At 33.2% G+C, this 24752-nt stretch overlaps 4 protein-coding genes across 4 annotated transcripts; 2 read left to right on the forward strand and 2 right to left on the reverse strand.

The window, feature by feature from the left end:
* Window positions 1–152: 152 nt before the first annotated feature.
* QC763_0078290 (uncharacterized protein) lies at window positions 153–659 on the forward strand (the record flags this gene model as incomplete). Its single annotated transcript, XM_062906065.1, has 1 exon — window positions 153–659. One exon carries the CDS (start codon window positions 153–155, stop codon window positions 657–659), a length of 507 nt encoding a protein of 168 aa, XP_062765135.1.
* A 1300-nt stretch (window positions 660–1959) lies between these two features.
* Window positions 1960–3025, reverse strand: QC763_0078300 (uncharacterized protein; the record flags this gene model as incomplete). The annotated part of the gene is given in 4 exon segments (XM_062906066.1): window positions 1960–2066; window positions 2107–2236; window positions 2255–2329; window positions 2398–3025. The coding sequence occupies 4 exon segments, from the start codon at window positions 2419–2421 to the stop codon at window positions 1960–1962; spliced, it is 336 nt and encodes a 111-aa protein (XP_062765136.1). The 5' UTR covers window positions 2422–3025.
* A 346-nt stretch (window positions 3026–3371) lies between these two features.
* On the forward strand, window positions 3372–3697 carry QC763_0078310 (uncharacterized protein; the record flags this gene model as incomplete). The annotated part of the gene is made up of 2 exons (XM_062906067.1): window positions 3372–3548; window positions 3617–3697. The coding sequence occupies 2 exons, from the start codon at window positions 3372–3374 to the stop codon at window positions 3695–3697; spliced, it is 258 nt and encodes an 85-aa protein (XP_062765137.1).
* A 19382-nt stretch (window positions 3698–23079) lies between these two features.
* Window positions 23080–24552, reverse strand: QC763_0078320 (uncharacterized protein; the record flags this gene model as incomplete). Its single annotated transcript, XM_062906068.1, has 1 exon — window positions 23080–24552. One exon carries the CDS (start codon window positions 24550–24552, stop codon window positions 23080–23082), a length of 1473 nt encoding a protein of 490 aa, XP_062765138.1.
* Window positions 24553–24752: the final 200 nt, after the last annotated feature.

Genomic DNA, 24752 nt, shown 5'->3' on the forward strand with positions numbered 1-24752 from the left:
AAACTGGATTGGTACAGAGCGACTCGACTCAAGAGCTGAGAGAACGATTGAATTCTCTTCCAGATTTCCTGAATGGATTTTACCAAGGAATATGGAACCGTTTGAATGCTGAAAGCAAGTCTCACCAGCAAAATGCGGCCACAAATCCCAACATGATTCTCGACCTATTCGCGCTGTTTGATGGCGTACACTGGAGGAGCAGCACAGTCACAACTCTTGCCTTGGCTCTGGACCCAACTTTAGGAACAGCTCTCCAAACTAGCAATGAGCAGGCTAATGGTTCCGCCCAGCGTCTCCTCGAACGATGTAACGCGCTCGGAAAGAAGATTGAGCTTCGCTGTGCCGGACTGGTGGAGCTGGTCGACTCTGAGATTGGATTTGTTCATCGCTCGGCCCAAGACTTCCTAGTAGACACACTTAATGGTCGTGCAATACTGGCATACGACACGACTTCACGACAGGATGGCGTTTATCAACTTATCAATGCCCACCTCACAGTTCTATCCGTTCAAAGCGAAGAATACCTTGACTGTTTCTACCATTGGCTAGGGAGAGGCCATTATCTGATCCGAGCATCTATCAAGCTCGTGCTCCGTGCATACAACACTCTGGTTACGCTTTCTGACGCTGAAGCTATGGAGCTTCTAGACCGCATCTAGAAGGTCTCTGAGCTACGCACTGGGTCTCAGATTGCCTGCCACTTCGGGGGAATGACTTTTGCGGCCAGCTCGCGCAACAGGGCTGTTTAAGGTTTCTATTGCATACGATGAATAGGGCAGAAGAAATATGCGGTCCCACGTCTGGTGCTTACCGAAGCTATCTCATATTTTCGACCCTTCGACGAGCAGACAAGTTCAATTATCACGCAACCGACACCCGCTACATGCAGTACCGCTTGGAAATATTATGTCATCTTCTGTCTGCACGGAATGACAGGTTACTAAACCGGGCGGTCCCTAATCCGTATGACCGCCGTGTTCTTCAGCCAAATGTCACGTGTCGCACAACGACAATGATGGCGGCAGTTCTTGAGCCTCAATCGTTCAATCTTGGCAAGTTTCTCATGGATGTTATACCGTTGGATATATCTCAAGCCTTCACGCAGGTGGTTGACATCTGCTTCCAATTCCTCAATGTTGGAGAAGATCTGACCAGCTTCATTCTATTCCAATTTGAACATAAGAATGGGTTTGAATGGTCTTATTGTCCTGATTGGAACACTTTGCGTGAACCGTCACGAAGTCCAAGTGCAGTTCTTCTCGTTCAGCTCAACATGGCATTCGTAGTTGATATGTGGTACCGCATGATGAGCAACTATGTCCTCGACGCTACAGGAAGAAAGGGGCTAGATGCTCTGTGGAAAATGGCCCAAACAATCAAAAAGGTTGATGTGCTGGGCGCATTCAACAGATCCGACCCTAGCAAATATCACATCTTGGCAGCAGGAAAGACGGCAGAGTACCCAAGGGCCGTTGAGAGCCTGCCTCTAGCTATGCAGAGTCCATGGCCCATAGGGATCGATCCAACCATGGTCAAGTCGGCCGATGCGGTTTCGGAAATGCATGTAAACGAACTCGAAACCGAGCTTATACAACGAGGGCTTCTGGTAAGAAGAAGGGATGTGGAAACAGATCCGAGTCGCTTCAGACACGTGGAGTACAAGGGAGTGTTACCATAGTATCGGGCAGAAACAGGCCAGCCATACGTATGGGGGCTGCACATCTTAATACATAAGTTACTTTGACTGATATCCTTAGCCGCGTGTCGTGGGGCTTGTGAAAAGGCACGTTCAACCCTTGGTCAACAGCACGGTTGCCGCGATCGCACATGACCTGCTGACGGATCTCACTCGGACAACGAGGTACTGAAATTCTCACAGTCTTTGACGCCCCAAAAAGCTAAGGATTTCTTCTAGTTATGTACTTATCAATGTACATTCTTGATCTCCCGCAAAATCCGCTAGATTGCCCCATCGTACTCGACAATAATGCATTCCGGCCCTCGGCCACGCATTCCATACGTGTATCCTTGACCAAGCCGAATGGCCTGGAAACACTGTGTAACTTCTGCAGCCAGATTGTCCCAGTTTTAATGGTTACCCTTCACTTAGAATGCGAAAAAACAACTGATTGGTGGCAACCTTGAGTATCGCAAGATCGAATCGCCGGGGTGGCATTCTCTGCTCCGGCACCACAAGATATGTCGGGCAGTCGAACTCGATGCTCAACACAGCGTTCTAGTCCCCATTGCTGACCGCCTCACCCACCATGAGTTGGGCGACATTGTTGTCGTGCCAAGCTAACGCCATAATTATCAAAATGCAATCTGCCTGATGGAGCAAGAAGTTAGACACAAAGTCAAGATGCTTTGAATCAACACAGGGCTCATGATACACACCTCTGACCAAGAGAACGGTTCCATGGTTCCGTCGGCTGCAGTGAGTTCGTTCAAGGCCGAAAAGGTAGCTGTTCAAAAACTCAAAGATTATCGTCAAGTCTGAATGGCGAAGAGGTTTTCTTTCTCCGACAGACTTGTCTGTTGATGAAAGGTATATATATTTGATAAGTTTTGATTGGGTTGGATGATTGTGGCTCTCGATATTGCCTCTCTCCCGCAGGCTATCGGAAAACACCTGAAGCCCTTTTGTGAATACCCAAGAGAAATTGCGCACCCGACGTCACATTGCTAGTACAGTTGTTGCAGGATGGGCCGTGCCGCCGGGGGATAGAGTTGGACCAACCGGACCCTTATCAATGGCTGGTGTTGACACTCTATGCTACTCCACACCTTCTGACAGCTGTTTCTGTTCCCTTTTGTGGGGAGCCCGGGGTGAAAAATAGAAGCTTAATGTCGAGCGGTGCATGATGGCGGATGGAGCACAGTAGCAGAGTTTGAACCTTTCTTGTCTAAAACAAGCAGTCAGATTGAGGACATATCGAAAGTTCCTGCCGTCACATCTTGAAATGGAATGGCTGTTCTTGATCATAAGAGCTGATACCCACGCTTCAACCGAAATGGTCACCTGAGTTACGACATGGAACTGAGTGTGATACGCACGTTTGGACTCGCCTTCTTGCTCAGCTAGCCACAAGCCCATGCTATCGAAGTCTTTGGTGCCCCAGGGGGTCATCGGCTTGCCACCAGGAACACAGTAACATCATCTTGGGATACCAAAGGTACCATATTTACGTACTATTCCTTGGCAGCGGTGGTTGAGGTCCAGCCAGATCCAGCACCGGACACCAAGAGGGCAAGTGTCTATAAAGAGGCCTTTCGCCGCCGTCCAGACTTCGTTCATCAGCTCTCCAGAACACATTCTGTTTTTCGATCAAACGTCTACTTTCGCCCACAACAACACATATCTGCTCATCATGCCGACTCAGTACATTGCAGAGGTCAACCAGTCCAAGGAGGACGGCGAGTGGTCTGCCAAGCAGGAAAATCCCAACGCAAAGCCCGACTCCTTAAACTTTGCCTCCAATGACTACGCAGTTGCAGTTCATATCCTGGTTGATGTTCAAGACCCAGCTGCCAAGAAGTGGACTCCGGTAGGTTTCTCATCGCCCCTCTTGAATATTGCTTTCCAGATTTTCCATCCTCACTGACAATTATGAAGATCTGGGTTGGCAAGTACATGCTCCTCAAGGGCGCCCACGGAGAATATCAACCCATCGTGACCGTCAACATTTGGTATTAGCAAGGCGATCAGACAGCGGCCATGGGTTCCACCCAGGTCACATCAGCTCTGCCGTACGACATGCCGGCTGCGCGCCCCGTTTACTTTTCCTATGATGCTGTCAAAGGAAAATGGCGTACCCCTGATGACCAGCCGTTCGAGTTCCGTTGAGTGCCTAGGTGCGTGTGTGGGATCCATGTGGTAATCTTGAAGAAGATAGCCAGGGGCAGTGGAGGAAGGACGACGAGAGAGACATGATTAGGGGTACACGTATACAGTCTCGGTTTTGGAAAAAAAGGAACAATGACTTAGATAGATGCCAGCACCTGTGGCAACGACAATACAAGTCCCATCGATCCGTGTCTCGTTGAACTATCCCCAACCTGAATATCTTGTTTTCCACATATGCGCATGTCCAAGGGACGGGACTTGTGCAGATGTAGTTATCGACATCATGTGTAACCTTGTGGAACCCAGAAACAATGATTGAACCCCTTCCAGGGATGTCAAAAAAGCGCCCATCACAGCTATGATAAAGCCCCTCAATTCCATCCCGTACCCCAAGACATGTACCAGCCATGCTGTTTTCAGCATCAAGAAACCAGTTGACCTTGGTACTGTAACTGGCAGTGAAATGGATTAATGCTCTTGCTCAGTCCGCAGCTCCAGTTTAAACTCCGGTCATTGATCTAGAGGAGCGAGCAAAGCATAGAATGCATTTCACTGTTACATCTTCCAGCCAGAAGGGTTGACTAGAAACATTATTTTGTACGGTTTCAAGAATAGGGGTATCTATCATGAAGCGAGAGTCTTCTCGCAATAAACATTAAATTGGATGACCAGGAAATGGACCACATGTGGATCTGGTCCACCACCACCACACCAGCCACACAACCTTGTTGAGATTACCCCTGAATAATCACACTGGCCACAACAAGACTAATATTGGGTTAATTTCTATGGGAGAAATACCAAAATGTAGCTCAATCACTGTCAGAGTCAGAAATTGCATCTGCTTCTCGCTTGCGCCGGGTTTGAACCTGATGACGTGCGCTGCGCCGCACAGGCTGGGCTGGCTCTGGCTGCTTGTCACAGTTAAACCAACAGCAGGCTACGCCACATGTGGGGCGTGGGGCGCCCAGCCGATCATTAAGGAGGTCAGGGGACGGCCAATCAGGCATGGACAAAAGTGCTATAGTGCCAAGGCTCACGAGCAGTCTGCAGGATGCAAAGTGCTAGGGGTGATCAGAGGTATAGCACGACGAGCACATTGCAGGATGCAATGTGCTAGGAGTGATCGAGGCCGTAGCAGGGCGAGCACCTCAGGGTTCCAAGGTCTATATATACGGAGGAACTGGCTAGTGTAGATAGACAGTTCCGCAGTATGCAATACAAGTTACAATCGTTAATATCCGACTATTGTAATTGAGATAAGCCATTATTATATACTATTTAGCCCTACCGAACCAGGATTATTCAGAAGTACCTTTAACTAGTATCCCTTTTAGAGGTTCTGGATAGAGGTTCGTTACACGTTACATACTTACTTTAACTCTATTACGGATAATTAAAGGCGTCTTTTTACTACTATAGCCGGACCTAAAAACGTTTAAATAGGAAGCGTCCTGCCTAGCCTAGGCGCTAAAGGACCTTCCGCTAGACCTATACCCTTTACCGTAAAGTAGGTTATTAAGCGTCTTAAAGAGCTCGAGGACGAGGCTTAACAGACCTAAAAGTAAATTCTCGCTATCTCGATTACGTTTAAGTCGACTATTAAGTTCCCGGTACTAGAGTATTATAAAAGAGAAAAGATAGAGTTTAAAGGGTTCTTAATCTAGCTTAAGACCTACTTTCGTTAATATTTAAATTAGTTTACTAATAAAGAGTCGAAAGTAATTTTCGCGGCTATTAGGCTTAAAGATAAGGCTTTTATATAGTTTAAGCCTATCCTCGATAACTATTACGAATAGGAGTTAGAGGATTAAAAGAAGATTACCGTAGAATATTTCGAAAGTTATTATACCTTTAAGGCTAAACTTAAAAAGGTATTTAGGGAATATAATAAAGTAAGGCGTACGTAGAGTAGACTTTTAAGTCTATATTAAACGCGTTCGGTAGCCGACTTGTTACGGTTTTGGAAGACAGTGGGGCCACGAGGACTAATCAAGACTAAACCGCGCCATCGGGCGGGGCTCACGGTCCAGGAGATTAGACGGACCAATAAGATAGGGACCGGGGACCGCGGCGGGGCTTACGGTCCACGGTCCAGTATCGGCCAATACGGAGCGGACCGAGGACCGTATACAAGACGACGGTCCACGGTCCACAGGTCTATATATACGGAGGAACTGGCTGGCGTAAATAAACAGTTCCGCAGTATGCAATTCAAGTTATATTTACGGCATCTAGTATTTACATCGAGACATCTTATTGTGCACTATTTAGCTGCACCGAACCAGGATTATTTAAAAGTGCCTTTAACCGATATCCCTTTTAGAGGTTCTGGATAGGGGTTCGCCACACGACTACGTAGCTTAGTTTAAAATCGATAGCCTATATAACGCTATTAACGATAAAAGGTTAATATAGCTTTTCTACTATAGCTTTAAGGATAAAGTAAAAAATAAATTATATAAAGAGTCGAGGCCCGATACTATTAATAAGTATATCGCTATAGCTATATAAATCGACGATCGGCAATTCGAATATTATATAAAAAAGAAAAAAAGTAACGGCAAAAGTAATTACGGTAATAGCTATAAAAGATACTTTAATAATAACTACTTAAACGATAGATATAAGCGGAGATATCTTAGTACTAGCTACTCCGGTATTATATATTTAAGACTAATAAACGTTAATATTATATAGTAGTAAAGGCCGTAAGGCCGAGGCTAAAGTAAAAATAATCTTAAGTATTTTATTTACGGTAAAGTAAGATACTTTAAAAAGAATTATAGGATATTTAAACGGCTTAAATAAAAAAAGGAAATTACGTTAATTATTATATTAAAAGGACCGAAGGTTATAGAAGTAATAGTTATTAAGTATTAATAAAGCGGAGTAATAAGTTTCGAAAAAAATTTTAATTAGTATACCGGATAGGAAAATATAGAGTTTTAGGAAATAAAAGAAGTATTAAAAAGGCTAAAAGTAAAGTACGAGGAAAGAGATTTTTAAATATAAATATTACGGGATTAAATAGTATAGATCGCTATAAAAATTACTACGGAGATCGCTAAAGGTAAGGGTCTTACGTAAAAACCTATTAAGTAAACGATATTAAAAAAGTAATATAATAAGTACGGAATTACTATTTTATAGAATATATTATAGTATATAAAGCTTTTATATAAGAGCTAAGAAAAATATTAAAAAGGTAAGAAAGTCGCTAATATTAAGATCGGGAAGCTACTAAAAAATATACTAGTACCTATATAATATATACTTTAAAAAGGAAATACGGTATAGCTTTATTTTATATATCCGGAGTATTAGAAAGTACTTTAATTTTAATATATTATATATAGATATATAAAGTATTATTAAAGTAAGTCGCTATATAACTATTAGCCGGTACGTAAAGTAAGTAAAGAAAGTAAACTATAGTTAGTTAAAAGGACTATAGCCCGGTAAGAAAAAACTTAATAAAAGGACCTAAATAATTACGTTTTATAAAAGGTTTAAAACTTAATTAAATTAAAGGATAGCCTTTAAGTTATATAGATTATATTAAAATATATAAAGTATTACGTCGAATATATAAATAATTAAAATATAAACGATAATATACGCTTATAAAAAAAATAATATTAAAATAGTATTTAAGCTTAAACTACGTTATATATTTACGGAAGAAGGTTAAACGATATTATTAAGCTAAAACGCTTAAAACTAAATAGAAAAACCGTTATTAAATATAAATATAAAAGAATATTAAAGACGGAAAATAAAAAGAAACTAAGTAAATATAGTTAAAAGACTTTATATTATTAAATAACCTAAGGTAGAAAAACGCTTTTAAACGATATAACCGCTTAGGAAACGACTTACCGCCCTTTATGGGAGCCGTTAACCTTTAATAAATTACGAACGGTATTTTTAAAGGTATTAGCGTAAAGTAAAAATATAAAATAACGACCCGGCGTTTATTAATAAAGTCGTTACCGTATAAAGAAGAAGTAAGAAAAATAAATACCTTTAAATTATTATATAATAAAAAAATCTTTAAATAATAATATTAATAAACGGTAATATAAAAACGAATTTAATTTTATTATAGTTCGTATATTAAGCCTATATACTATAGAAGAAAAAAAAATAAATCATTATATAAAAATTATTTCCTACGTACAAGGTTTATAAAGAAATATTACCTCTAAATATTATAGTCGAAGGAAAAATAATATTAATTATATTTAATATTATAAATATAGGACTTTTAAAGAATATAATTTTAAAGTAACTATAGTATAAAAACTATAATTTAAATATTAATTAAAGGGATAGTAATTACTTACGATTAAAAAAGCCTTAAAAGTATTTAACTAACGATAAAAGATTAGGAGTATATATAGAATAAAGTATAGGATATATACCCTCCACGGTACTACCGTAAAGAGTATAAAAAATAATAATATATTTTATTAATATAGGCGGTAAAATTAAAGAAATAAAGTTAATAACGTTAATAGAAATATCGGAGGTTAGTAAATACGTTTATTATAATAACGTAAAGAAAAATAAAAAAAAGGTAATATTAGTAAAATATCGAGGATATTTAGCTTTTATAGTTAAATATTTAAAAAGGCTTTTAAAGCGAAGATTATAGAATTATAAAATTAAGTTAAAAGAAGGAACTAAGCTATAGTTATTTAAAGTCTACTACACTAACGATAAATAAAGTAAGGAATTATAGAAATATTTAAATAAAAATTTAAAAAGAAAATATATTAAGAAGTTTATATCGCTAATAAGATACCTTATATTCTTTATACCGAAGAAGGATAGTAACTTACGATTATATATAGATTATCGCTAATTAAATAACGAAACGGTAAAAAATAATTACCCGCTACCGTTAATATTTAGGTTATAAAGTTAATTAATAAAGGCGTAATACTTTATACGTTTAAATATACTTATCGGGTATATTTATATACGAATTAAAGAAAAAAACAAATAGAAAATAACGTTTTATATATCCTATAGTTATTTCGAGTATTTCGTAATATTATTTAGGTTAATTAATATACCCGCGACGTTTTAATCTTTTATTAACTATATAATACGGAAATACCTTAATAAAATAATAATATATTATTTTAATAATATTTTTATTTACTTATATACTTTAAAAAAATATAAGCGGTACGTACGAGAGATACTCGACGTACTATACGGAGCTAAACTCTTAATTAATAAAGAAAAAAATAAGTTCTATATATAGAAAATAATATATTTAAAATATTTAATATTACTAAATAAAGTTCGTATAAAGCTTAGGAAAATCGTAATAATTAAAGATTAGTTTATGCTATAGTTATAAATATACGTTAAAGAATTTTTAAAGTTTATAAATTTCTATTAAATATTTATCCGGGGCTATATAAATATTACGAAGCTATTTAACTATTTAATTAAAAAGGATGTAGAATTTTAATAGGGGTAGGAAAAGGAATAAGCTTTCCGGACGTTAAAAAAAATTATTTTAAAGGACTTAATATTTAAATTACTAAACTTTAATCGATTATTTAAAGTCGAGGCGGATATATTAAACTATATAATCGGTAAATAATTAAGGTAATAAAACGACGATAGTAAGCTATCCTAATAGCTTTTTTTTTAAAGAAGTTTAAGGGAATACGTTAAAACTACTTAATTTATAATAAAGAGCTACTTACTATTATTAAAACGTTCGAAAAGTAAAGGCTATATTTTAATAATATTAAATATAAAATATAGGTCTATATAAATTATAAAAATCTATAATACTTTATTATTACGAAGGTCCTTAACGTATAGTAAATATAATAATTAAAGTTTCTTTCGGAATTTAATTTCTAAATTAACTATAAAAAGGGTTCGGAAAACGCTAGGGTAGATGTATTTAGCCGGCGAGCCGACTACTATAAAAATATACCTAGGGAGTTACTATTATTATTTAAAAAAACGCTAAATAGTACTTTTAAATATCTATTATAGCCGTAAATAAAGTATTATATAGTATATCGTAAAAAAGCTATTTTTAATAAATATTAAAGGAAGTTAAATAATAATATTATAAAGTAATATTAATAGGAAAAACTAAAGCTATAAGGTATTTAAAGAAATAATCGAGGAAGATTATAGTATAGGAATCGAGCGTATATAAAGCGAAGTAATAGGACGGGATTAATAATAAAGATTTATATATCGAAGCTCGGAAGATATATAAATATCGTTAAAACTATAAAAAATTAAATAGTACTTTAATTAGCTAAGGATTAAAGACGACGTTAAAGGAATTATTTAATTATATTATATATATAAAAGAACGAAGGTTATAAAGTATAAACTTTATAGATTTCTAAAGTTATTACCGGTTATAAAATAGCTATAAAATTTAATTACGATAGACTTTATTATTAAATTACTAGAGTTTAAAAATATAATAACCGGCGTTAAGTACGATAATATATTAACGGTAATCGATAAACTTATTAAATAAGTATACATTTTACTTTATAAAAAGATTTAATCGGTAAAATAATTAATAAATATAATACTATAGTATATTATATTAATATATATATAGTTAAAGGAATTTATTACGGACCGTAATATTAAATTCGTATTAAAGTTTTAAAGAGCGTTAATAATAAGGCTAGAGGTAATAAGTAAAGCGTTTTTAGTTTATTACCTTTAAACGGATAATTAAACGGAACAGCTTAATTAAATTATAAAATAATATTTATAGAATTATATTAATTTCGAATAAAATAATTAAGTTAAACTATTATTTACGGTATAACTAATATATAATATATTACTAATTAAAATGATTAAAGCTATATTATTCTTCGCGAATTTCGGTTATAAGGTAAATCTACGGTAAGGACTTACGGTTAAAGTACTTAAAATAAAGGTTAAAGTAAATAAAATATATATATTTTACAGTAAGCTTAAATAAAAATTAAAGTTTATAAGGGAAAGGATATAAAAATATTATAATATTAAAAGGTTCGAGGGACCTTACTTTAAGGGGGGAAATATAATATTTCTTTCTATACGTAATTTATATATTAAAAAACTTAGTAAGAAGCTAGACTATAGAAGAGTAGGACCGTTTAAAGTTAAAAGGAAAATATCGGAAATAGTATTCGAATTAAAGTTACTTAATATAATACGTTTACGGTTATATACCTTTTATATTTTACTTTTAAAACCCGTATTATACGTAAATAAAATTAATATATAAGTAATAGCGAAGGATAAAGAAAAGGAGTATAATATAAAAAAGATATTAAATTTACGGTTTAATAAAGGTTAATTAAAGTATTTAGTTAATTAATTAGGATATCCGGTTATAAATAATTTATAGGAACTATAAATATACTTTAATTATTTAAATAAGTAAAAAGAATTCTATTAACGATATCCGGACTAACTAAAATCTAAATAAGTAAAAAGACTTAGCCCTATTCTATAGCTAAATAGCTATAAAACGAAGTTAAAAGAACTTTAATAGGAATCGAACCTATACCTTCGACGTAATAGTCGACGTATTATATACTATACTATAAAGTTAAAAAATATAAGAGGAATTAAATATAAATAATATTATATACTTTAGGTACTTCGGGAAATAAAAGGTACGTTATTAATAATATTTAATACGGTTAGGAAAGAAGGACCGGTAATATTAAGGTTTAAAGGAAGATCTAAAGGCTAGTTAAGGCCTAAAAAGGGATTTAGAAAAGAAAAGTCGGAAGAAAGAGCGGTAATAAAAAAAAATAATAGAGGTATCCGCTACCGGCGGGCTATATAGGGTAATAAGCTACGCGGAAACCTTTTTTTTTTCCTCCTTAAGGAGCTAGGATTCGCGACGAAAAGTAGTAAAACCTCGAACCTTAAGGGCGCGCGACTACGCTTTAAAATAAAAAAGTTTATTTAAAGTAGTTTACTTTTCGGTATTTAAGCGTTCCTTTTCTTTAATTAAAGAACGAATTACGGAGCCGGTTAAAGAAGGAAAAAGGAGGTCGAGAAAAGACTTATAATTTACGCTATAAACGTTATAGTAAAAGCGGTTAAAATTAATATATAAAAGGTATTAATTATATTAAGGAGAAGCTACGTATTAAAGGTTATTTTCCTTATAATAAATATATTTAAGTATTATAAAACTAAATTTCGTAAAGAACTATATTTAATTATAGCGATAATTAATATTTATATAAATCGATTTCCTTATATAATTAGATATAATAACTTAAATAAGAGAAGAAGGGACGTACTATAGAAATATAAAGGAAGCGGAAATATAAATACTATTTTAAGAATATAGTCGTCGGGACGTCGACCTAAAAGGAAAGGCATTATATTATAATTAAACTAATAGTAGGCTACGCTATATATAGGGCGTAAGGCGCCTAGCCGATTATTAAAGAGGTTAGGGGATAGTTATTTAAATATAAATAAAAGTATTATAATACTAAGGCTTACGAATAGTCTATAAAATATAAAGTACTAAAGGTAATTAAAGGTATAGTACGATAAATATATTATAGGATATAATGTGCTAGAAATAATCGAGGCTATAGTAGGGCGAGTACTTTAGGGTTCTAAGGTTTATATATACGGAGGAACTAGCTAGTATAAATAAATAGTTTTATAATATATAATATAAATTATAATCGTTAATATCCGACTATTATAATTAAAATAAGTTATTATTATATACTATTTAGCTATACCGAACTAAGATTATTTAAAAGTGCCTTTAACTAATATTCCTTTTAGAGGTTCTAAATAGGGGTTCGTCACACTACTCTATATCCTCCTTAGCTACTACTTTTCCTTTACTACCCTCCCTTTAATGCAGGCCTCTTCTAGTTTATAGAGCTTATAAATTAAAAACTTAAGTTTTATTTATTTAATTTATATATTTTTTTTATTTCCTAGCCCTTCTAGGCGTTTATTACGGCTTAACACTTAGTGGAGCGTGGGGCGCACTATAGACCAATCGTTTATATAGGAGCAAGGACTAATTAAAATAGGATTATTAGGATTAAGGATCGATCTAAAAGAGTTAATCCTAAAAAGGATAGTATCGATAGGATCGATAGTAGAGTCTATCGATCCAAAATAGTGCTAGGCTTAGCATAAGGTTTATATATACGGAGGAACTAGCTAGTGTAGATAGATAATTCCGTAGTATGTAATTTAAGTTTATATTTACGGTATTTTATATTTATATTAAGATATTTTGTTGTGCACTGTTTAGCTGCACCGAACTAATTATTAGAAATTACTTTTAACCTATATCCCTTTTAGAGGTTCTATATAAGGGTTCGTTACAGCGTTCTATTAGTACTTTACTATATTAGTTTTATAAATAAATATTTTAGATTTAAATATAAGTATAATATTAATAAGAATCTTAACCGCAAATTATTTTCCGGCCGGTATATAATTTTTAAATAAATGCCTATTTTTTTTTATTACCTAAAAATTCTTAAGAGTATAAAAAATAAATATTTATAAAAAGAGATTTTACGGTACTATAAGAATTATGTGACGAACCTCTATCCAGAACCTCTAAAAGGGATATTGGTTGAAGGTACTTCTGAATAATCCTAGTTCGGTGTAGCTAAATAGTATATAATAAAATATCTCGATATAAATACTAGATACTATAAATATAACTTAAATTATATACTACGGAACTATTTATCTACGCTAGTTAGTTCCTCCGTATTTATAGTCCTCGCGCTAAGCTTAGTACCGTTCTAGATCGATTAACTCGACCTTCGATCCTATTAATATTATTATTTCTAAAGTTAGTTCTTTTAAATCGATCTTCGATCCTATTAATCCTATCCTAATTAGTTTTTACTTATATATTAACGATTAGTCCGTAGTACGCTTTACGCTTTATTAAGTATTAAGCCGTAACACGACGCTCCCCCTTTTAGGCCGAAGTCCTATCGGCCTAACCTACTTTCTTACGTCTATTAATATTTATAAATTCTTTCCTTTTTTCTTTATTTCCCTATACTCTATAATATCTAACTATATAAGTAAAGCGCGACTTAATACTAAACCTTTATACTTAAAGATAGCGGATCGCGATAAACTATTTATTTTAATATTACGATTTATTATTATTATAAAGCGTATTTATTCTTTTTACGAGAAACGTAATTTCTTTTATAAGATTTTTTCCTCCGTTTCCGAGTATTACGCTACCTATATATAATATAATTAATCCTTTTATAACGTTTATAAATTATTTATTTAATAGTTTTATAAGGTTATTATTTAATATAATTAAATAGAGACGGAGATAGTAAAGGCTAAGTCCTAGCGCGCTATTTTATATTAGAAAATTAACCGTTTACGTTTATAGAAACGAATATAGTTTAAGCGAATAGCTACGGCCGTTTCCTATAGCCTTAATAGTATAGAAGAGCTAAAATATATTAAATAGAAGGAAGCCGCGTTAGCTATATAGTTTGCTTTACCGCTTAGCGACGTTTCCTTACTTTTTCCGGCCTCCGCTTTCCTGGATTTCCGGAGCCGTTTCCTAGCAGAGTTTTCCGCCCCTATCCCGCTTAATTTTTCCTTCCTAAATCTTACTTTAAGCTTTAATTAACCGCTTAACTTTTTTTTAAATCCGGGCGTAGCCGGTCTTTCCTTTTTAGCCGCGTTAAATACTATTAGTAATACGCTTTTTATTTCCCGAAATACCTAAGGCGTATAGTATTACTTATATTTAGTCCCCTTTATACCTTTTAACCTTATAATATAATATATAATACGTCGATTATTACGTTAAAGGCGTAAGTTCGATTCTTATCGAGGTTCTTTTAGCTTTGTTTTATAGTTATTTAGCTATAGGCTAAGGCTAAGTCTTTTTTACTTATTTAGGTTTTAGTCGGTCCGGATATTATTAATAAAATTTTTTTTACTTATTTAAATTGTTAAAATATACTTATAATTCTTACGAGTTATTTATAGCCGGATATCCTAACTAACTAACTAAATATTTTAATTAACCTTTATTAAACCGTAAATCTAATATTTCTTTTATATTATATTTCTTTTTTTCGTCCTTTACTATTATTTATATATTAACTTTTTTTACGTATAGTACGGGTTTTAAAAGTAAAATATAAAAAGTATATAACCGTAAATATATTATATTAAGTAGCTTTAATTCGAATATTATTTTTAATATCTTTTTTTTAACCTTAAATAATTTTATTTTCCTATAGTTTAGTTTCTTACTAGGTCTTTTAATATATAAATTATATATAGAAAAGAATATTATATTTCTTCTTTTAAAGTAAAGTCCTTCGAGCCTTTTAGTATTATAATATTTCTATATCCTTTCCTTTATAAACTTTAGTTTTTACTTAAGTTTACTATAGAATATATATATTTTATTTACTTTAACTTTAGTTTTAAGTACTTTAACCGCAGGTCCCTACCGTAAGTTTACTTTATAACTAAAATTCGTAAAAAACGGTATAGCTTTAATCGTCTTAATTAATAATATATTATATATTAGCTATACCGTAAATAATAGTTTAACCTAATCGTTTTACTCGAAATTAATATAATTTTATAGATATTATTTTACGATTTAATTAAGCCGTTCCGTTTAACCGTTTATTTAAAGGTAATAGGCCGAAAATACTTTATTTATTACCTTTAGCCTCGTTATTAATACTTTTTAAAATTTCGATACGAATTTAATATCGCGGTCCGTAATAAACTCTTTTAATTATATATATATTAATATAATATACTATAGTATTATATCCGCTAACTATTTTACTAACTAAGTTTCTTTATAAAGTAAAAAATATATTTATTTAGTAAGCCTATCGATTACCGTTAATATATTATTATATTTAACGCCGGTTACTATATCCTTAAACTTTAATAATTTAGTAATAAAGTTTATTATAACTAAACTTTATAATCGTTTTACTACCGGTAGTAACTTTAAAAATCTATAAGGCTTATACTTTATAACTTTTATTTTTTTATATATATAGTATAACTAAATAATTTCTTTAACGTTATTTTTAATTTTTAGTTAATTAAAGTACTATTTAATTTTTTTTATAATCTTAGCGATACTTATATATCCTCCGAACTTTAATATATAAATCTCTATTATTAATACTATTTTATTACCTAGCCTTACGTACGTTCGATTCTTATACTATAGTCTTCCTTAATTATTTTTCTAAATACCCTATAGCTCTAGCTTTTCCTATTAATATTACTTTATAATATTATTATTTAATTTCCTTTAGTATTTATTAAAAATAACTTTCTTATAATATACTATATAATATTTTATTTATAGCTATAATAAATACTTAAAAGTATTATCCGGCGCTTCCTTAAGTAATAGTAATAACTCTCTAGGTATATCCTTATAATAGTCGGTTCGCCGGTTAAATACGTTTACCCTAACGTTCTCCGAACCTTTTTTATAATTAATTTAAAAATTAAATTTTAAAAGAAACTTTAATTATTATATTTATCGTACGTTAAGGACCTTCGTAATAGTAAAGTACCGTAGGTTTTTATAATCCGTATAGATTTATATTTTATATTTAATACTATTAAAGTATAGCCTTTACTTCTTAAATGTTTCGATAATAGCGAGTAGCTCTTTATCGTAGATTAAATAGTTTTAATATACTTTCTTAAGCTTTTTCGAAAAGAAAATTACCGGGTATAGCTTACTATTATTATTTTATTACCCTAGTTATTTACCGATCGTATAGTCTAATATATCCGCCTCGACTTTAAATAGTCGATTAGGGTTTAATAATTTAAATATTAAGTCTTTTAAAATAGCCTTTTTTAGTTCCCGGAAAACCTACTTTTCTTTTTACTTTTACCGGAATTCTACGTCCTTTTTAATTAAGTAATTAAATAGCTTTATAATACCTATATAGCTCCGGATAAATATCCGATAAAAATTTATAAACTTTAAAAATTCTTTAACGTATATTTATAATTATAGCGTAGGTTAGTCTTTAACTACCGTAATTTTCCCCGGTTCTATACGTACTTTACTTAGCGATATTAGATATTTTAGGTATACTATTTTTTATACGTAGAACTTGTTTTTTTCCTTATTAATTAAAAGTCTAGCTCCGTATAACGCGTCGAATATCTTTCGTATATACTATTTATACTTTTTTAAAGTACGTAAGTAAATAAAAACGTTGTCGAAATAGTATATTATTATTTTATTAAGGTACTTCTGTATCGTATAGTTAACGAGAAATTAAAACGTTACGGGCGTATTAGTTAGCCTAAATAGTATTACGAAATACTCGAAATAACTATAAGGTATACGAAACGCTATTTTCTATTTATTTCTTTTTTTAATTTATATATAGGTATACCTAATAAATATATTTAAACGTATAAAATATCGTACTTTTATTAATTAACTTTATAATTTAGATATTAACGGTAGTAAATAGCTATTTTTTACCGTTTTATTATTTAATTAGCGATAATTTATATATAATCGTAAGCTACTGTCTTTTTTCGGTACGAAAAATATAGGATATTTTATTAATAATATAGACTCCTTAATATACCTTTTTTTTAAATTCTTATTTAAGTACTTCCGTAGCTCTTTACTTTATTTATCGTTAGTATAATAGACTTTAAATAGCTGTAACTTAGCTCCTTTTTTTAATTTAATTTTATAGTTTTACGGTCCTTACTCTAGAAACCCCTCTAAGTACTTAGCCGTAAAGGCTAAATATCCTTAATATTCTACCGGTACCGCTTTTTTCTTACCCTTCTTTACGTTATTATAGTAAATATACTTATTAACCTCCGATATCTTTACTAACGTCGTTAACCCTACTTCTTCGATTTTACCGCCTATATCGATAGAATATATTATTATTTCCTATACTCTTTACGGTAGTACCGTAGAGGGTATTTATCCTACACTTTACTCCGTACGTACTTTTAATTTTCTATCGTTAATTAAATACTTCTAAAGCTCTTTTAATCGTAAGTAACTACTATCTCTCTAATCGATATTTAAATTATAGTCTTTATACTATAGTTACTTTAAAATTATATTTTTTAAAGGTCCTATATCTATAATATCGAATATAATTAATATTATTTTTCTTTCGATTATAATATCTAAAAGTAATATCTCCCTATAAACCTTTTACGTAAAAAATAGTTTTTATATAATAATCTATTCCTTCTTTTTCTTCTATAGTATATAGGCTTAATATATAAACTATAGCGAAATTAAATTCGTTTTTACACTACCGTTTATTAATACTATTACTTAAAGATCCTTTTATCGTATAATAACCTAAAGGTATTTATTTTTCTTACTTCTTCCCTATATAGTAGCGACTTCGTTAACGAGCGCTAGATCGTTATTTTATACTTTCGCCTTATACTAATACTTTCGAAAATACTATTTATAGTCCGTTAAAGGTTAACGGCCCCCGCGAAAAACCGTAAGTTATTTCTTAAATAATTATATTATTTAAAAGCGTCCTCCTACTCCGGATTAATTAATAATATAAAATTTTTTAATTATATTTATTTAATTTCCTTTTATTTTCTATCTCTAATATTCTTTTATATTTACGCTCGATAATAATTCTTTTATTTAATTTTAAATATTTTAATTTAATAATATCGTTTAACTTTCTTTCATAAATATATAACGTAGTTTAGGCTTTAGTATTATCCTAATATTACTTTTTTCCACGAGCGTATACTATTATTTATATTTTAATCGTTTATATATTCGACGTAATACTTTATATATTTTAATATAATTTATATTATTTAAAGGCTATTTTTTAGTTTAATTAAATCCTAAACTTTTTATAAAATATAATCGTTTAGGTCCTCCTATTAAGCTTTTTCTTACCGGGCTATAGTCCTTTTAACTAACTATAGCTTACCTTCCTTACTTACTTTACGTACCGGCTAATAGCTATATAGCGATTTACTTTAATAATATTTTATATATTTATATATAATATATTAAAACTAAAATATTCTCCGATATTCTAGATATTTAGGATAAAGCTATACTATATCCTCCTTATAGGGTATATACTATATAAATATTAATATATTTTTTAATAACTTTGCGATTCCGATATTAACGACCTTCCTACTTTTTTAATACTTTTTTTAGCTTTTATATAAAAGCTTTATAGGCTATAATATATCCTATAGAATAATAATTTTGTATTTACTATATTATCTTTTTAGTATTATTTACTTAGTAGGTCCTTACGCGAGATCTTTATTTTTAGCGACTTTCGTAGGAACTTCTATAATAATCTATATTATTTAATTCCGTAAAGCTTATATTTAAAAATCTTTTTTTTTATATTCTACTTTTAGCCTTTTTAATATTTCCTTTACTTCCTAAAACTCTATATCTTTCTATCTAACATATTAATTAAAGTCTTCCTCGGAGTTTACCGCTCCGCCTTATTAATACCCGATAGCTACTACCTTTATAACCCTCGGTCCCTTCGATATAATAATTAATATAATTTCCTTTTTCTATCCGAGCCGTTTAAATACCCTATAATCCTTTTTAAAGTATCTTACTTTACCGTAATTAAAATACTTAAAATTATCTTTACCCTAGCTTTAGCCTTATAGCTTTTACTACTATATAATATCGACGTTTATCGATTCCGAATATATAATACTAAAGTAGCTAGTACTAAAGTATCTCCGCTTACGCCTATTATTAAAGTGATTACCGTTAAAGTATCTCTTATAGCTATTACCGTAACTACCTTTACTATTACCTCCTTTCTTCTTTATATAATATTCGAACTACCGATCGTCGATCCGTATAGCTATAGCGATATACTTATCGATAGTATCGGGCCTTATCTCCTTATATAACTTATTTTTTACCTTATTTTTAAAGCTATAGTAAAAAAGCTATATTAACCCTTTATCGTTAATAGCGTTATATAGACTATCGATCTTAAATTAAACTACGTAGTCGGCTACTAAGCGCGTCTAATATAGATTTAAAAGTCTACCCTACGCGCGCTTTACCTTATTATACTCCCTAAATACTTTTTTAAGTTTAGCCTTAAAAGTATAATAACTTTCGAAATATTTTATAATAATTTTCTTTTAATCCTCCGGCTTTTACTCGTAATAATCGTCGAGGATAGGCTCGAACTATACGAAAGCCTTATCCTTAAGTTTAATAGCCGTAAAAATTACTTTCGACTCCTCGTTAATAAATTAATTTAGGTATTAATAAAAATAAGTTTTAAACTAAATTAAAAACCCTTTAAATTCTACCTTTTCTCCTCTATAACGCTCCGGTATTAAAAATTTAATAGTCGACTTAAACGCAGCCAAGATAGCGAAAATCTATTTCCGGGTCTATTAAGCCTCGTCCTCGAGCTTTTTAAGACGCTTAATAACTTACTTTACAGTAAAAAGCACAGGTCTAGCGGAAAGTCCCTCGGCGCCTGGGCTAGGCGGGACGCCTCCCATTTAAACGTTTTTAGGTCCGGCTATAGTAATAAAAAGACGCCTTTAACTTATCCGTAATAGAGTTAAAGTAAGTATATAATATATAACGAACCTCTATCTAAAACCTCTAAAAGAAATATCGGTTAAAAGCATTTCTAAATAATTTTAGTTCGGTATAACTAAATAATATATAATAAAATATCTCGATATAAATACTAAATACCGTAAATATAATTTAAATTATATATTACGGAACTATCTATTTACGCCAGCTAGTTCCTCCGTATATATAGTCCTCGCGCTAAGCCTAGCACCGTTCTAGATCGATTAACTCGACCTTCGATCCTATCGATACTATTACCTCTAGAGTTAGCTCTTCTAGATCGATCCTCGATCCCACTAATCCTGTCCTAATTAGTCTTTACTTATATACTAACGATTGGTCCGTAGTACACTCTGCGCCCCACTAGGTGTCAAGCCGTAATAAATTATTACTAAAAAAAAAGGTTTACAATTATATATAAACTATAATTCTATTTTATACTAACCTCTAGTAATATTTATTTTTTTTAAAATTTTATTTACGAGTAGAGTTATATAATTAAAATAAAATAATTCTATTATTAAATATATAGTTAATAAAAATATTAATGATAATTTAAAATCTTTTATATATTTCTTTTATATTTAAAAGATAATTAATATTAAAGGGTTAAAAGATAAAAAAAACAGTGAAAACAAAAAAATAAATAAATATTATTTTTATAATATTAAATGATAAAACTGTAAATAATATATGAATTATAATTATTATAAGTAAATGAATAATGTTTTAATAAATCTTTAAATTTAACCTTTAATATAAATATCTTTTTAAGTTAATTAATAGTAAGGTTATTATTAATTTAGTTTTCTTTAATATAACTATATATTCAAATAGTAAGAAAACACATAAATACAACTAAGACACTACAAATATACCTGCGTAACAATAGCTCGCTCGCAGGCCGCATTTCACGCAAGACAATAAAAAAACACTATAGGCTCGCAGGCTACATAATAAGCACCGGAATAGCCTAATTAGAGGGCTAGAATTGCCTGCACGCGTGCAAGACATAAAATACGAAGAAATAAAAGTTAATGTCCTGTCTAAAATAAAATGTCCTAAGCAGACCGCTTATATATATAACCCTTTCTAAATTTCCGAATCTTTCGAAAGCCCTACATCCTTACCTTCTAATCAGAAAAACTTTAGGCCTGTGGCTGCACCCCAAACTAATATTAATCCTTATCTAATAAATGTTTAAACTATTATTTACAAAGGCTTTTATTTTTAAAGATAATTCCGGGAAAAAAAGGTTTTCCGTTTTATAAAATATATTTAAATATAATAATTAAAATCTTCTTTCCTTTTTATTTTACATATATAAATTTCTTATTTAACTTTCACTTTCTATTATCTTTAGTTTTTTACAGTTATATTTATACTTAAATTTAATTTAATTAACGGTAAAATATAAGTTAAAGAATTTATTAATATTTTCGGAAGGACCTTTATTAAATTTAAAATAATTAATTTTTTTTAATTTATTTAAATATATAAATAAGAATTAATAAAGTAAAATATTTAGTATTTATTAAAGAAGTTAAAATTACTTTATTTAATTAATACATTAACTGTTAAAGCTTTTATATTAGTATAAGTAAAAGCGTGTGACGAACTCCTATCCAGAACCTCTAAAAAGGATATTGGTTAAAGGCACTTCTAAATAATCTTAGTTCGGTACAGCTAAATAGTATATAATAATAGCTTATCTCTATCATAATAGTCTAATACTAACGATTGTAACTTATATTGCATATTGCGGAACTATCTATCTACACCAGCCAGTTCCTCCGTATATATAGTCCTTATGCTAAGCCGTAACCAGGCTCCTAAGGCCACTAATCCCCTCTGTTTAGTCTGCTTAGTGCCCTAATCACACTAATCACTCCTATTCAGTCTGCTTAGTGCCCTAATTACACTGATCACTCTACTCAGTCTGCTCAGTGCCCTAATCACACTAATTACTCGTCCTTTACTATAATTGGCTTCCCTATACGTTCTCCTAATTGGCCCCTCTTCCCGTAGCCCCATAACTATCCAGTACCAGGGTTGTGACAGAGCGTAATTAAAGTTTTTTTAATGAAGTATCTATTAAATAATAAGTTTTTTTTAGCTGTTAAAGAATTACAATTCGTTTTTATAAGTAAAGTTCTTTAGTAGAGTACTATTAATATAGTACTTTAGGGTAGAACGTAGAATCTCATACTTATTAGATGCTTTTCGCTAGCTTATACTAGCGGCATTGTCTTTCTAGGTATTTTTAACATCCTCTTCGGTATATTTGGCTATTGGTGGGTACCTAGAGCAAAAAAAAGTAAAAAGAAAAGCTTTATTTTTGGTCTCTGTGGGTGGAATATACAGTGTGTGTTGATATCGGGGGCTTTCGGAGGTCCAGGGTTGTGGAGGGTTTAATGTGGGTAGATGGCTTGGGTAGTTCAAACCTACCTGGGCCACATCCATATGTGGTCCACTTCCTTGTCATCCAACTTAATAGTTGGAGGCTCCAATGATTTCATCATAACCACGATGAGATGTGCAAGGTCTAAACAGCCCGGATTACACCGTTCGCTGGACCCTCACCCGTCTCCTGTCGCCGTGGGGAAGCAGGCGCCTGCTGGGCTGAACTTATGGTCGGCCCAATAACCACAGTACCAGAACCCAGCACAGGCCCAAGTACCGCATTTGGGTTCCCCAAGGCCGGCCCCCGAGTAGCAGCTGTCGTCCCACTATTCATCGAATGCCCATCACTGACACTCGAAAGAGGAGAACCGGGATAAACAGGCAAAGGCGTGTCATCGTGTTCCGGGGCTCTCGACGGGGGACCTCCAGTTCCAGCATCACCACCACCACCACCACCACCACCTCCGGCTCCGTTACCTCCCCCACCGATTCCCATCTCAATACTCTCCCCCACACTAACCGGGTTTCGAGCCCCCAACCAGCGCTCGGGATACTTGAGCCGAAACCCCCACTGAAGCCACAACTTTATCTTCATCCAAAATGGCATCCTCTTCCACTTCTCCCTCAGTTGCTCCTGATCATCTGCATTCCTCCCGACTTCATATTTGGTGACAAAGATCATGAGCAGCGTGGCAATCAGCCACCAGCACACCGTGCCGCACCGAAGAGCCCAGTGGCCTTGCATCAGGCTCCTGAACCACAGGAAATTCTCGATGAAGCCTAGAACAAAGAGGGTCCCGACGATGGCAAGGATGATGGCGGGACCTTCTGGGATTTTGCTGCAGCGTCCGAAGGCCTTGTGGGGACATTTTTGTTTTGCCTCTGCTCCAAATGGGTTGGGGCGCGGATCCTTTTCGCCTGGGAGAAAGCAGTTCTCAATGTAGCGGTAGTTGATTTGATCGTGTCGGTAGTAATCCGCCGGCGGTCTGCGCGCTGGAGGAAGGTCCGTCGCTTTCACATGCAGTGTCGTGTATGTGTAGTACGAAGTTTGTTGCACCCAACGATGGGTGCTGCTATCGGTTGTGGCGACAAGTCTGGTGTATGTGACGACATCTGTTTCGACGCTGGCCATGGAGTGGAGGATCTCGCTGAGCGGCGTCGGAACAGACGCGGAGGTCCTGAGGTTGACCTCGGTGGTGTATTCGAAGGGGGTCGGGCAGCTGGTTGGCGCGGTGATTGTATAGTCGACAAGCCATTGAGGGCCCTTCCCACGCGAGTCGGGATCTGGGTCCCACCGCCAGGTATACAGGTCCGAGGTGGGAACCGCGTCGGCGGGATAATAGTACTCCACAACCTCCAAATCCCAGGAAGTGAGACTCGCTGTTGTGGTTGATATTGGCGTTACGTCTGGAAGTGAGGTGGTACGTGCCACTAACCGTGTTACGGTCGTTGTTCCGGTGCATGAGAGACCCGTCACACCAGCTGGGTCGCAGCGAAATGGCTCAAGTTCTGGGTCATCGACGAATATCTGCGTCGCGGTCCAGAAACTCGCCGCTGTTATCTGACATAGGCCGGCTGATGCCAATAACCGGGCTATTAGGTGTATTCGTGCCATGGTGAAATGTTGGCGGTCGAAGCCCTGAGACCTGGAATGAAGGGCTACGACGATTTCAATCGAGGGTGGCCTTCTGGCACATTTAAGACCAACACCTCAACCGACAACCCAACCAACGATTGTCAGATCAGTCCTCTTATGGGACCTTGGCAAGGCGATTATGGGGACGAGCTCAAGGGCTTGTTCTCGGCACAAAGCTT

Source organism: Podospora pseudopauciseta, assembly GCF_035222475.1.
Source record: "Podospora pseudopauciseta strain CBS 411.78 chromosome 5 map unlocalized CBS411.78m_5, whole genome shotgun sequence".
NCBI lineage: Eukaryota > Fungi > Ascomycota > Sordariomycetes > Sordariales > Podosporaceae > Podospora > Podospora pseudopauciseta.